Source organism: Oncorhynchus nerka, linkage group LG12 (assembly GCF_034236695.1).
Source record: "Oncorhynchus nerka isolate Pitt River linkage group LG12, Oner_Uvic_2.0, whole genome shotgun sequence".
NCBI lineage: Eukaryota > Metazoa > Chordata > Actinopteri > Salmoniformes > Salmonidae > Oncorhynchus > Oncorhynchus nerka.
The window spans coordinates 89,643,485-89,659,687 of NC_088407.1; the positions used below are offsets into that span (position 1 = coordinate 89,643,485).

At 45.9% G+C, this 16,203-nt stretch overlaps 1 protein-coding gene across 1 annotated transcript in view; it reads left to right on the forward strand.

Annotated features, from left to right (window-relative positions):
* Window positions 1–15,676: 15,676 nt before the first annotated feature.
* Window positions 15,677–16,203, forward strand: part of capn3a (calpain 3a, (p94)) — a 79,590-nt gene continuing 79,063 nt past the window's right edge. Inside the window, exon 1 of the mRNA XM_065025939.1 lies at window positions 15,677–16,095. Coding sequence (XP_064882011.1) covers window positions 15,844–16,095 — 252 coding nt within the window. The 5' untranslated portion in view covers window positions 15,677–15,843. The remainder of the gene's footprint in view (window positions 16,096–16,203) is intronic.

A 16,203-nucleotide genomic window follows, 5' to 3' on the forward strand; every position in this document is an offset into this window, starting at 1 on the left:
CTGGTTCTGCTCACACTGCCCTACCCTGTGCTCTGACCTCTTTCTCCCCTCTCTCTCCAGATGAAATCTCGCGTCTTGTGACGGCCGGCCGCCCAACAACCTGCCCGCTTGACCCTATCCCTCCTCTCTTCTCCAGACCATTTCCGGAGACCTTCTCCCTTACCTCACCTCGCTCATCAACTCATCCCTGACCGCTGGCTACGTCCCTTCCGTCTTCAAGAGAGCGAGAGTTGCACCCCTTCTGAAAAAAACCTACACTCGATCCCTCCGATGTCAACAACTACAGACCAGTATCCCTTCTTTCTTTTCTCTCCAAAACTCTTGAACGTGCCGTCCTTGGCCAGCTCTCCCGCTATCTCTCTCAGAATGACCTTCTTGATCCAAATCAGTCAGGTTTCAAGACTAGTCATTCAACTGAGACTGCTCTTCTCTGTATCACGGAGGCGCTCCGCACTGCTAAAGCTAACTCTCTCTCCTCTGCTCTCATCCTTCTAGACCTATCGGCTGCCTTCGATACTGTGAACCATCAGATCCTCCTCTCCACCCTCTCCGAGTTGGGCATCTCCGGCGCGGCCCACGCTGGATTGCGTCCTACCTGACAGGTCGCTCCTACCAGGTGGCGTGGCGAGAATCTGTCTCCTCACCACGTGCTCTCACCACTGGTGTCCCCCAGGGCTCTGTTCTAGGCCCCTCTCCTATTCTCGCTATACACCAAGTCACTTGGCTCTGTCATAACCTCACATGGTCTCTCCTATCATTGCTATGCAGACGACACACAATTAATCTTCTCCTTTCCCCCTTCTGACGACCAGGTGGCGAATCGCATCTCTGCATGTCTGGCAGACATATCAGTGTGGATGACGGATCATCACCTCAAGCTGAACCTCGGCAAGACGGAGCTGCTCTTCCTCCCGGGGAAGGCCTGCCCGTTCCATGATCTCGCCATCACGGTTGACAACTCCATTGTGTCCTCCTCCCAGAGCGCTAAGAACATTGGCGTGATCCTGGACAACACCCTGTCGTTCTCAAATAACATCAAGGCGGTGGCCCGTTCCTGTAGGTTCATGCTCTACAACATCCGCAGAGTACGACCCTGCCTCACACAGGAAGCGGCGCAGGTCCTAATCCAGGCACTTGTCATCTCCCGTCTGGATTACTGCAACTCGCTGTTGGCTGGGCTCCCTGCCTGTGCCATTAAACCCCTACAGCTCATCCAGAACGCCGCAGCCCGTCTGGTGTTCAACCTTCCCAAGTTCTCTCATGTCACCCCGCTCCTCCGCTCTCTCCACTGGCTTCCAGTTGAAGCTCGCATCCGCTACAAGACCATGGTGCTTGCCTACGGAGCTGTGAGGGGAACGGCACCTCAGTACCTCCAGGCTCTGATCAGGCCCTACACCCAAACAAGGGCACTGCGTTCATCCACCTCTGGCCTGCTCGCCTCCCTACCACTGAGGAAGTACAGTTCCCGCTCAGCCCAGTCAAAACTGTTCGCTGCTCTGGCCCCCCAATGGTGGAACAAACTCCCTCACGACGCCAGGACAGCAGAGTCAATCACCACCTTCCGGAGACACCTGAAACCCCACCTCTTTAAGGAATACCTAGGATAGGATAAAGTAATCCTTCTCACCCCCCTTAAAAGATTTAGATGCACTATTGTAAAGTGGCAGTTCCACTGGATGTCATAAGGTGAACGCACCAATTTGTAAGTCGCTCTGGATAAGAGCGTCTGCTAAATGACTTAAATGTAAATGTAATGGACTGGGTGAATGGTCTGGATAGGGCTGAGTGACTGGACTGGATAGGGCTGAGTGACTGGACTGGATAGGGCTGAGTAACTGGGCTGAGTGACTGGACTGGATAGGGCTGAGTGACTGGACTGGATAGGGCTGAGTGACTGGACTGGATAGGGCTGAGTAACTGGACTGAGTGACTGGACTGGATAGGGCTGAGTGACTGGACTGGGTCAATGGTCTGGATAGGGCTGAGTGACTGGACTGGGTGACTGGTCTGGATAGGGCTGAGTGACTGGACTGGGTGAATGGTCTGGATAGGGCTGAGTGACTGGACTGGATAGGGCTGAGTGACTGGACTGGATAGGGCTGAGTGACTGGACTGGATAGGGCTGAGTGACTGGGCTGGATAGGGCTGAGTGACTGGACTGGGTGAATGGTCTGGATAGGGCTGAGTGACTGGACTGGGTGAATGGTCTGGATAGGGCTGAGTGACTGGACTGGGTGAATGGTCTGGATAGGGCTGAGTGACTGGACTGGGTCAATGGTCTGGATAGGGCTGAGTGACTGGACTGGGTGAATGGTCTGGATAGGGCTGAGTGACTGGACTGGATAGGGCTGAGTGACTGGACTGGATAGGGCTGAGTGACTGGACTGGATAGGGCTGAGTGACTGGGCTGGATAGGGCTGAGTGACTGGACTGGGTGAATGGTCTGGATAGGGCTGAGTGACTGGACTGGGTGAATGGTCTGGATAGGGCTGAGTGACTGGACTGGGTGAATGGTCTGGATAGGGCTGAGTGACTGGACTGGGTGAATGGTCTGAGTGACTGGACTGGGTGAATGGTCTGGATAGGGCTGAGTGACTGGACTGGGTGAATGGTCTGAGTGACTGGACTGGGTGAATCGTCTGGATAGGGCTGAGTGACTGGACTGGGTGAATGGTCTGGATAGGGCTGAGTGACTGGACTGGGTGAATGGTCTGAGTGACTGGACTGGGTGACTGGTCTGGATAGGGCTGAGTGACTGGACTGGGTGAATGGTCTGGATAGGGCTGAGTGACTGGGCTGGGTGAATGGACTGAGTGACTGGACTGGGTGACTGGTCTGGATAGGGCTGAGTGACTGGACTGGGTGAATGGTCTGGATAGGGCTGAGTGACTGGACTGGGTGAATGGTCTGGATAGGGCTGAGTGACTGGACTGGGTGAATGGTCTGGATAGGGCTGAGTGACTGGACTGGGTGAATGGTCTAGATAGGGCTGAGTGACTGGACTGGGTGAATGGTCTGGATTGGGCTGAGTGACTGGACTGGATAGGGCTGAGTGACTGGACTGGGTGAATGGTCTAGATAGGGCTGAGTGACTGGACTGGGTGAATGGTCTGGATAGAGCTGAGTGACTGGACTGGGTGAATGGTCTGGATTGGGCTGAGTGACTGGACTGGGTGAATGGTCTGGATAGGGCTGAGTGACTGGACTGGATAGGGCTGAGTGACTGGACTGGATAGGGCTGAGTGACTGGACTGGATAGGGCTGAGTGACTGGACTGGGTGAATGGTCTAGATAGGGCTGAGTGACTGGACTGGGTGAATGGTCTGAGTGACTGGACTGGGTGAATGGTCTGGATAGGGCTGAGTGACTGGACTGGGTGAATGGTCTGGATAGGGCTGAGTGACTGGACTGGGTGAATGGTCTGAGTGACTGGACTGGGTGACTGGTCTGGATAGGGCTGAGTGACTGGACTGGGTGAATGGTCTGGATAGGGCTGAGTGACTGGGCTGGGTGAATGGACTGAGTGACTGGACTGGGTGACTGGTCTGGATAGGGCTGAGTGACTGGACTGGGTGAATGGTCTGGATAGGGCTGAGTGACTGGACTGGGTGAATGGTCTGGATAGGGCTGAGTGACTGGACTGGGTGAATGGTCTGGATAGGGCTGAGTGACTGGACTGGGTGAATGGTCTAGATAGGGCTGAGTGACTGGACTGGGTGAATGGTCTGGATTGGGCTGAGTGACTGGACTGGATAGGGCTGAGTGACTGGACTGGGTGAATGGTCTAGATAGGGCTGAGTGACTGGACTGGGTGAATGGTCTGGATAGAGCTGAGTGACTGGACTGGGTGAATGGTCTGGATAGGGCTGAGTGACTGGGCTGAGTGACTGGACTGGATAGGGCTGAGTGACTGGACTGGGTGAATGGTCTGGATTGGGCTGAGTGACTGGACTGGGTGAATGGTCTGGATAGGGCTGAGTGACTGGACTGGATAGGGCTGAGTGACTGGACTGGATAGGGCTGAGTGACTGGACTGGATAGGGCTGAGTGACTGGACTGGATAGGGCTGAGTGACTGGACTGGATAGGGCTGAGTGACTGGACTGCGTGACTGGACTGGGTGAATGGTCTGGATCGGGCTGAGTGACTGGACTGGATAGGGCTGAGTGACTGGACTGAGTGACTGGAATGGGTGAATGGTCTGGATAGGGCTGAGTGACTGGACTGGATAGGGCTGAGTGACTGGACTGAGTGACTGGACTGGGTGAATGGTCTGGATAGGGCTGAGTGACTGGACTGGATAGGGCTGAGTGACTGGACTGGATAGGACTGAGTGTCTGGACTGGGTGAATGGTCTGGATAGGGCTGAGTGACTGGACTGGGTGAATGGTCTGGATAGGGCTGAGTGACTGGACTGGGTGAATGGTCTGGATAGGGCTGAGTGACTGGACTGGGTGAATGGTCTGAGTGACTGGACTGGGTGAATGGTCTGGATAGGGCTGAGTGACTGGACTGGGTGAATGGTCTGAGTGACTGGACTGGGTGAATGGTCTGGATAGGGCTGAGTGACTGGACTGGGTGAATGGTCTGAGTGACTGGACTGGGTGACTGGTCTGGATAGGGCTGAGTGACTGGACTGAGTGACTGGACTGGGTGAATGGTCTAGATAGGGCTGAGTGACTGGACTGGGTGAATGGTCTGGATAGGGCTGAGTGACTGGACTGGATGAATGGTCTGGATAGGGCTGAGTGACTGGACTGGATAGGGCTGAGTGACTGGACTGGATAGGGCTGAGTGACTGGACTGGATGAATGGTCTGGATAGGGCTGAGTGACTGGACTGGATAGGGCTGAGTGACTGGACTGGATGAATGGTCTGGATAGGGCTGAGTGACTGGACTGAGTGACTGGACTGGGTGAATGGTCTAGATAGGGCTGAGTGACTGGACTGGGTGAATGGTCTAGATAGGGCTGAGTGACTGGACTGGGTGAATGGTCTGGATAGGGCTGAGTGACTGGACTGGATAGGGCTGAGTGACTGGACTGGGTGACTGGTCTGGATAGGGCTGAGTGACTGGACTGAGTGACTGGACTGGGTGAATGGTCTAGATAGGGCTGAGTGACTGGACTGGATAGGGCTGAGTGACTGGACTGGATAGGGCTGAGTGACTGGACTGGATAGGGCTGAGTGACTGGACTGGATAGGGCTGAGTGACTGGACTGGGTAGGGCTGAGTGACTGGACTGGATAGGGCTGAGTGACTGGACTGGATAGGGCTGAGTGACTGGACTGGATAGGGCTGAGTGACTGGACTGGATAGGGCTGAGTGACTGGACTGGATAGGGCTGAGTGACTGGACTGGATAGGGCTGAGTGACTGGACTGGATAGGGCTGAGTGACTGGACTGGATAGGGCTGAGTGACTGGACTGGATAGGGCTGAGTGACTGGACTGGATAGGGCTGAGTGACTGCTATATAGACACTCCATCATCATGTTACTTTATAATGGAACGTTTACAAAACATATATTATGATAAATATAATTGAATGTTGTCTCATTATGGTAAGTGGTGAAATAAATATAGCCAGTTATAATTGTAATGGCCTAGCAGGTAATAAGAAAAGATGATAGGTATTTACCTGGCTAAAAGATAATTAATATAATATCTATTGTTTACAGGAAACCCATTCAACAATTTTAGATGATGTTTTGTGGGGAAAGGACTGGGGGGGGACAATGGACAAAGACAATTAAAAAAGAGGTGATAATATTCATTAACAGTATTTTTCATCCAAATGTGCAAATTGTCCAAACAGATCCTCAAGGTAGATGGATGATTTAAAATATGTTATTGGACCAGAAACAGACATGGCTCATTAACCTATAAGGTCCAAATAAATAATAATAATAATAATAAATAATGATGAGCCACACACTTCTTTGACAATAAGATATAAAAATTGATCAACTCTGCGAGCAACACTAGACTCTGTTATTATGGTGGGAGATTTTAATACGGTTTTAAATACCTCTATGGACCATAAAGGAAATCACACTACAAACTATCACCCTCAGGCACAGGAATGTCATGGATATATTGGAATTAGTGGACATATGGAGGTTTAATATCCTGACCTAGTGAGATATACATGGAGGAGGTTTAATATCCTGACCTAGTGAGATATACATGGAGGAGGTTTAATATCCTGACCTAGTGAGATATACATGGAGGAGGTTTAATACCCTGACCTAGTGAGATATACATGGAGGAGGTTTAATATCCTGACCTAGTGAGATATACATGGAGGAGGTTTAATATCCTGACCTAGTGAGATTTCCCTGGAGGAGGTTTAATATCCTGACCTAGTGAGAAATACATGGAGGAGGTTTAATATCCTGACCTAGTGAGATATACATGGAGGAGGTTTAATACCCTGACCTAGTGAGATATACATGGAGGTTTAATACCCTGACCTAGTGAGATATACATGGAGGAGGTTTAATACCCTGACCTAGTGAGATATACATGGAGGAGGTTTAATACCCTGACCTAGTGAGATATACATGGAGGAGGTTTAATACCCTGACCTAGTGAGATATACATGGAGGAGGTTTAATACCCTGACCTAGTAGATATACATGGAGGAGGTTTAATATCCTGACCTAGTGAGATTTCCCTGGAGGAGGTTTAATACCCTGACCTAGTGAGATATACATGGAGGAGGTTTAATACCCTGACCTAGTGAGATATACATGGAGTTGGTTTAATATCCTGACCTAGTGAGATATACATGGAGGAGGTTTAATACCCTGACCTAGTGAGATATACATGGAGGAGGTTTAATACCCTGACCTAGTGATATATACATGGAGGAGGTTTAATACCCTGACCTAGTGATATATACATGGAGGAGGTTTAATACCCTGACCTAGTGATATATACATGGAGGAGGTTTAATACCCTGACCTAGTGATATATACATGGAGGTTTAATATCCTGACCTAGTGAGATATACATGGAGGTTTAATATCCTGACCTAGTGAGATATACATGGAGGTTTAATACCCTGACCTAGTGAGATATACATGGAGGAGGTTTAATACCCTGACCTAGTGAGATATACATGGAGGTTTATAATATCCTGACCTAGTGAGATATACATGGAGGTTTAATATCCTGACCTAGTGAGATATACATGGAGGTTTAATATCCTGACCTAGTGAGATATACATGGAGGAGGTTTAATACCCTGACCTAGTGAGATATACATGGAGTTGGTTTAATATCCTGACCTAGTGAGATATACATGGAGGTTTAATACCCTGACCTAGTGAGAAATACATGGAGGAGGTTTAATACCCTGACCTAGTGAGATATACATGGAGGAGGTTTAATACCCTGACCTAGTGATATATACATGGAGGAGGTTTAATATCCTGACCTAGTGAGATATACATGGAGGAGGTTTAATACCCTGACCTAGTGAGATATACATGGAGGAGGTTTAATACCCTGACCTAGTGAGATATACATGGAGGAGGTTTAATACCCTGACCTAGTGAGATATACATGGAGGTTTAATATCCTGACCTAGTGAGATATACATGGAGGAGGTTTAATACCCTGACCTAGTGATATATACATGGAGGAGGTTTACTATCCTGACCTAGTGAGATATACATGGAGTTTAATATCCTGACCTAGTGAGATATACATGGAGGTTTAATATCCTGACCTAGTGAGATATACATGGAGGAGGTTTAATACCCTGACCTAGTGAGATATACATGGAGGTTTAATATCCTGACCTAGTGAGATATACATGGAGGAGGTTTAATACCCTGACCTAGTGAGATATACATGGAGGTTTAATATCCTGACCTAGTGAGATATACATGGAGGTTTAATACCCTGACCTAGTGAGATATACATGGAGGTTTAATATCCTGACCTAGTGAGATATACATGGAGGAGGTTTAATACCCTGACCTAGTGAGATATACATGGAGGAGGTTTAATATCCTGACCTAGTGAGATATACATGGGGGAGGTTTAATACCCTGACCTAGTGAGATATACATGGAGGAGGTTTAATATCCTGACCTAGTGAGATATACATGGAGGTTTAATATCCTGACCTAGTGAGATATACATGGAGGTTTAATATCCTGACCTAGTGAGATATACATGGAGGAGGTTTATTATCCTGACCTAGTGAGATATACATGGAGGATGTTTAATACCCTGACCTAGTGAGATATACATGGAGGAGATTTAATACCCTGACCTAGTGAGATATACATGGAGGAGGTTTAATACCCTGACCTACTGAGATATACATGGAGGAGGTCTAATATCCTGACCTAGTGAGATATACATGGAGGAGGTTTAATATCCTGACCTAGTGAGAAATACATGGAGGAGGTTTAATATCCTGACATAGTGAGATATACATGGAGGAGGTTTAATACCCTGACCTAGTGAGATATACATGGAGGAGGTTTAATATCCTGACCTAGTGAGATTTCCCTGGAGGAGGTTTAATATCCTGACCTAGTGAGATATACATGGAGGAGGTTTAATACCCTGACCTAGTGAGATATACATGGAGGAGGTTTAATACCCTGACCTAGTGAGATATACATGGAGGAGGTTTAATACCCTGACCTAGTGAGATATACATGGAGGAGGTTTAATATCCTGACCTAGTGAGATTTCCCTGGAGGAGGTTTAATACCCTGACCTAGTGAGATATACATGGAGGAGGTTTAATACCCTGACCTAGTGAGATATACATGGAGTTGGTTTAATATCCTGACCTAGTGAGATATACATGGAGGAGGTTTAATACCCTGACCTAGTGAGATATACATGGAGGAGGTTTAATACCCTGACCTAGTGATATATACATGGAGGAGGTTTAATACCCTGACCTAGTGAGATATACATGGAGGAGGTTTAATACCCTGACCTAGTGAGATATACATGGAGGTTTAATATCCTGACCTAGTGAGATATACATGGAGGAGGTTTAATACCCTGACCTAGTGAGATATACATGGAGTTGGTTTAATATCCTGACCTAGTGAGATATACATGGAGGAGGTTTAATACCCTGACCTAGTGAGATATACATGGAGGAGGTTTAATACCCTGACCTAGTGATATATACATGGAGGAGGTTTAATACCCTGACCTAGTGAGATATACATGGAGGAGGTTTAATACCCTGACCTAGTGAGATATACATGGAGGTTTAATACCCTGACCTAGTGATATATACATGGAGGAGGTTTAATACCCTGACCTAGTGATATATACATGGAGGAGGTTTAATACCCTGACCTAGTGATATATACATGGAGGAGGTTTATATACATGGAGGTTTAATACCCTGACCTAGTGATATATACATGGAGGAGGTTTAATACCCTGACCTAGTGAGATATACATGGAGGTTTAATATCCTGACCTAGTGAGATATACATGGAGGAGGTTTAATACCCTGACCTAGTGATATATACATGGAGGAGGTTTACTATCCTGACCTAGTGAGATATACATGGAGGTTTAATATCCTGACCTAGTGAGATATACATGGAGGTTTAATATCCTGACCTAGTGAGATATACATGGAGGTTTAATATCCTGACCTAGTGAGATATACATGGAGGAGGTTTAATATCCTGACCTAGTGAGATATACATGGAGGTTTAATATCCTGACCTAGTGAGATATACATGGAGGAGGTTTAATACCCTGACCTAGTGAGATATACATGGAGTTGGTTTAATATCCTGACCTAGTGAGATATACATGGAGGAGGTTTAATATCCTGACCTAGTGAGATATACATGGAGGTTTAATACCCTGACCTAGTGATATATACATGGAGGAGGTTTAATACCCTGACCTAGTGAGATATACATGGAGTTGGTTTAATATCCTGACCTAGTGAGATATACATGGAGGAGGTTTAATACCCTGACCTAGTGAGATATACATGGAGGAGGTTTAATATCCTGACCTAGTGAGATATACATGGGGGAGGTTTAATACCCTGACCTAGTGAGATATACATGGAGGAGGTTTAATATCCTGACCTAGTGAGATATACATGGAGGAGGTTTAATATCCTGACCTAGTGAGATATACATGGAGGTTTAATACCCTGACCTAGTGATATATACATGGAGGAGGTTTAATACCCTGACCTAGTGATATATACATGGAGGAGGTTTAATACCCTGACCTAGTGATATATACATGGAGGAGGTTTAATACCCTGACCTAGTGAGATATACATGGAGGAGATATACATGGAGGAGGTTTACTATCCTGACCTAGTGAGATATACATGGAGGTTTAATATCCTGACCTAGTGAGATATACATGGAGGTTTAATACCCTGACCTAGTGAGATATACATGGAGGAGGTTTAATACCCTGACCTAGTGAGATATACATGGAGGTTTAATATCCTGACCTAGTGAGATATACATGGAGGTTTAATATCCTGACCTAGTGAGATATACATGGAGGTTTAATATCCTGACCTAGTGAGATATACATGGAGGAGGTTTATTATCCTGACCTAGTGAGATATACATGGAGGATGTTTAATACCCTGACCTAGTGAGATATACATGGAGGAGGTTTAATACCCTGACCTAGTGAGATATACATGGAGGTTTAATATCCTGACCTAGTGAGATATACATGGAGGTTTAATACCCTGACCTAGTGATATATACATGGAGGAGGTTTAATATCCTGACCTAGTGAGATATACATGGAGGTTTAATATCCTGACCTAGTTATATGGAGGTTTAATACCCTGACCTAGTGAGATATACATGGAGGAGGTTTAATATCCTGACCTAGTGAGATATACATGGAGGAGGTTTAATATCCTGACCTAGTGAGATATACATGGAGGAGGTTTAATATCCTGACCTAGTGAGATATACATGGAGGTTTAATATCCTGACCTAGTGAGATATACATGGAGGAGGTTTAATATCCTGACCTAGTGAGATATACATGGAGGTTTAATATCCTGACCTAGTGAGATATACATGGAGGAGGTTTAATATCCTGACCTAGTGAGATATACATGGAGGAGGTTTAATATCCTGACCTAGTGAGATATACATGGATGTTTAATATCCTGACCTAGTGAGATATACATGGAGGAGGTTTAATATCCTGACCTAGTGAGATATACATGGAGGAGGTTTAATATCCTGACCTAGTGAGATATACATGGAGGAGGTTTAATATCCTGACCTAGTGAGATATACATGGAGGTTTAATATCCTGACCTAGTGAGATATACATGGAGGTTTAATACCCTGACCTAGTGAGATATACATGGAGGAGGTTTAATATCCTGACCTAGTGAGATATACATGGAGGAGGTTTAATACCCTGACCTAGTGAGATATACATGGAGGAGGTTTAATACCCTGACCTAGTGAGATATACATGGAGGAGGTTTAATATCCTGACCTAGTGAGATATACATGGAGGAGGTTTAATATCCTGACCTAGTGAGATATACATGGAGGAGGTTTAATACCCTGACCTAGTGAGATATACATGGAGGAGGTTTAATACCTGACCTAGTGAGATATACATGGAGGAGGTTTAATATCCTGACCTAGTGAGATATACATGGAGGAGGTTTAATACCCTGACCTAGTGAGATATACATGGAGGAGGTTTAATACCTGACCTAGTGAGATATACATGGAGGAGGTTTAATACCTGACCTAGTGAGATATACATGGTGGAGGTTTAATACCTGACCTAGTGAGATATACATGGAGGAGGTTTAATACCCTGACCTAGTGAGATATACATGGAGGAGGTTTAATACCCTGACCTAGTGAGATATACATGGAGGTTTAATATCCTGACCTAGTGAGATATACATGGAGGAGGTTTAATATCCTGACCTAGTGAGATATACATGGAGGTTTAATATCCTGACCTAGTGAGATATACATGGAGGAGGTTTAATATCCTGACCTAGTGAGATATACATGGAGGAGGTTTAATATCCTGACCTAGTGAGATATACATGGAGGAGGTTTAATACCCTGACCTAGTGAGATATACATGGAGGAGGTTTAATACCCTGACCTAGTGAGATATACATGGAGGAGGTTTAATACCTGACCTAGTGAGATATACATGGAGGAGGTTTAATACCCTGACCTAGTGAGATATACATGGAGGAGGTTTAATACCCTGACCTAGTGAGATATACATGGAGGTTTAATATCCTGACCTAGTGAGATATACATGGAGGAGGTTTAATATCCTGACCTAGTGAGATATACATGGAGGAGGTTTAATACCCTGACCTAGTGAGATATACATGGAGGAGGTTTAATATCCTGACCTAGTGAGATATACATGGAGGAGGTTTAATACCCTGACCTAGTGAGATATACATGGAGGAGGTTTAATACCCTGACCTAGTGAGATATACATGGAGGAGGTTTAATACCTGACCTAGTGATATATACATGGAGGAGGTTTAATATCCTGACCTAGTGAGATATACATGGAGGAGGTTTAATACCCTGACCTAGTGAGATATACATGGAGGAGGTTTAATACCTGACCTAGTGAGATATACATGGAGGAGGTTTAATATCCTGACCTAGTGAGATATACATGGAGGAGGTTTAATACCCTGACCTAGTGAGATATACATGGAGGAGGTTTAATATCCTGACCTGAGTGGAGGTTTAATATCCTACATGAGATATACATGGAGAGGTTTAATACCCTGACCTAGTGAGATATACATGGAGGAGGTTTAATACCCTGACCTAGTGAGATATACATGGAGGTTTAATATCCTGACCTAGTGATATATACCTATGGAGGAGGTTTAATACCCTGACCTAGTGAGATATACATGGAGGAGGTTTAATACCCTGACCTAGTGAGATATACATGGAGGAGGTTTAATATCCTGACCTAGTGAGATATACATGGAGGAGGTTTAATACCCTGACCTAGTGAGATATACATGGAGGAGGTTTAATATCCTGACCTAGTGAGATATACATGAGGTTTAATATCCTGACATGAGATGGAGGTTTAATATCCTGACCTAGTGAGATATACATGGAGGTTTAATATCCTGACCTAGTGAGATATACATGGAGGAGGTTTAATACCCTGACCTAGTGAGATATACATGGAGGAGGTTTAATATCCTGACCTAGTGAGATATACATGGAGGTTTAATATCCTGACCTAGTGAGATATACATGGAGGAGGTTTAATACCCTGACCTAGTGAGATATACATGGAGGAGGTTTAATATCCTGACCTAGTGAGATATACATGGAGGAGGTTTAATATCCTGACCTAGTGAGATATACATGGAGGAGGTTTAATACCCTGACCTAGTGAGATATACATGGAGGAGGTTTAATATCCTGACCTAGTGAGATATACATGGAGGAGGTTTAATATCCTGACCTAGTGAGATATACATGGAGGTTTAATACCCTGACCTAGTGAGATATACATGGATGGAGGTTTAATATCCTGACCTAGTGAGATATACATGGAGGAGGTTTAATACCCTGACCTAGTGAGATATACATGGAGGAGGTTTAATACCCTGACCTAGTGAGATATACATGGAGGAGGTTTAATACCCTGACCTAGTGAGATATACATGGAGGTTTAATATCCTGACCTAGTGAGATATACATGGAGGAGGTTTAATACCCTGACCTAGTGAGATATACATGGAGGAGGTTTAATACCCTGACCTAGTGAGATATACATGGAGGAGGTTTAATATCCTGACCTAGTGAGATATACATGGAGGAGGTTTAATACCCTGACCTAGTGAGATATACATGGAGGAGGTTTAATATCCTGACCTAGTGAGATATACATGGAGGAGGTTTAATACCCTGACCTAGTGAGATATACATGGAGGTTTAATATCCTGACCTAGTGAGATATACATGGAGGAGGTTTAATACCCTGACCTAGTGAGATATACATGGAGGAGGTTTAATACCCTGACCTAGTGATATATACATGGAGGAGGTTTAATACCCTGACCTAGTGAGATATACATGGAGGAGGTTTAATACCCTGACCTAGTGAGATATACATGGAGTTTAATACCCTGACCTAGTGAGATATACATGGAGGAGGTTTAATACCCTGACCTAGTGAGATATACATGGAGGAGGTTTAATACCCTGACCTAGTGAGATATACATGGAGGAGGTTTAATATCCTGACCTAGTGAGATATACATGGAGGTTTAATACCCTGACCTAGTGAGATATACATGGAGGAGGTTTAATACCCTGACCTAGTGAGATATACATGGAGGTTTAATACCCTGACCTAGTGAGATATACATGGAGTTGGTTTAATATCCTGACCTAGTGAGATATACATGGAGGTTTAATACCCTGACCTAGTGAGATATACATGGAGGAGGTTTAATACCCTGACCTAGTGAGATATACATGGAGGAGGTTTAATACCCTGACCTAGTGAGATATACATGGAGGAGGTTTAATATCCTGACCTAGTGAGATATACATGGAGGAGGTTTAATACCCTGACCTAGTGAGATATACATGGAGGAGGTTTAATATCCTGACCTAGTGAGATATACAGAATACCCTGGAATACACCTGGAATGGAAACCAGGTGTGTACAATGAAGACAAAACAAATGGTGGATTGGTGGCGGCTAGAAAACCGGTGATGTCGACCGCCGAACGAACAAGGAGAGGGACCAAATTCGCCGGAAGTCGTGACAGTACCCCCCCCCCCCCCTTGACGTGTGGCCCCAGCAGCGCACCGACACCGGCCTCTGGAACGACTCACAGGACGATCCGGATGGAAACGTTGAAATTCCCGCAGTAACGACGGGTCCAGGATGTCCTCCACCGGGACCCAGCACCTCTCCTCTCTCTGCTCAATATCTCCAGAACTATGCTTTGCGCATGTAGAACCTAAGGTCCCTGTGTATATCATTAGGGTGTGTCCCCTTGATTAAAATGTACCTGACTGATTAAAGGGGTGTTGGGAGTTCCTCTCACAGCGCTAGCTAGTTTACCTCAGAGAGAGCTCGGCCTGCTGCTGTAGTGGAGATGTGCTGAGACTGCTGAATTCTGAGCTCCATGGAGAGAATGGAATAGGGCTAAATGGACTGAATGCCTTCTGCAGAGGCAGACCATCTACTGACCACTGTTTACATGGGTGGTGGCGCGGCCCGGTACACCCCCTTTGTGTGGCCACACAATAACGCCACTGAAATGACCACTGCTAAGGAACGTTGGGGGGCATTGTTCGGGGTCCAATGGGAATGCAACAAATCGACAACCTTTTTGTATGTGTGAGAGCGTGTGTGCGTGCGTGCATCAGTGTTTGTGTGTGTGTGCGTGTGTGTGTGTGTGTGTCTGCATGTGAGCGCATGTGTGTCAGTGTGTGTGTGTGTGTCAGTGTGTGTGTGTGTGTGTCAGTATGTGTGTCAGTGTGTGTGTGTGTGTGTGTGTGTCAGTATGTGTGTTAGTGTGTGTGTGTGTCAGTATGTGTGTCTGTGTGTGTGTGTGTGTCAGTATGTGTGTCAGTGTGTGTGTGTGTGTGTGTTAATGCAGGTGAATGTGAATGCATGTGGAGTCTTGTTGCCCCGGCATGCCTTTTAGAATCTACTCTATGACCAAGAGAGAGGGGGACGTCATACAACGACACAGCCAATCAGAGGTTAGCTTTTTAGGCTTGTAAAGACTTTAGTGGAAGTGGCAAAAGCCAGCAGTTTAAAAAATAATAATCCAGAATGCCCTATACACCGTCCGGCTTCTTCTGTGACCGACTGATCCGGGAGAGAGAGAGAAGAGATGGAGAAGGATCCCTCAGCAAACCCCTGCGCTTCAGCGGGCAGGACTTTACCGCGCTGAAACAAGAGTGTCTCACCAAGAAGTGCCTGTTTGAGGATGATACCTTCCCAGCCTCCGTGGAGTCTCTGGGGTACAAGGAGCTGGGACACAAGTCCAACAAGGTCAAGAACATCGTCTGGAAGAGACCCAAGGTAGGAGAGGAGGGGGGGGTACAAGGAGCTGGGACACAAGTCCAACAAGGTCAAGAACATCGTCTGGAAGAGACCCAAGGTAGGAGAGGAGGGGGGAGTGGATCTGGA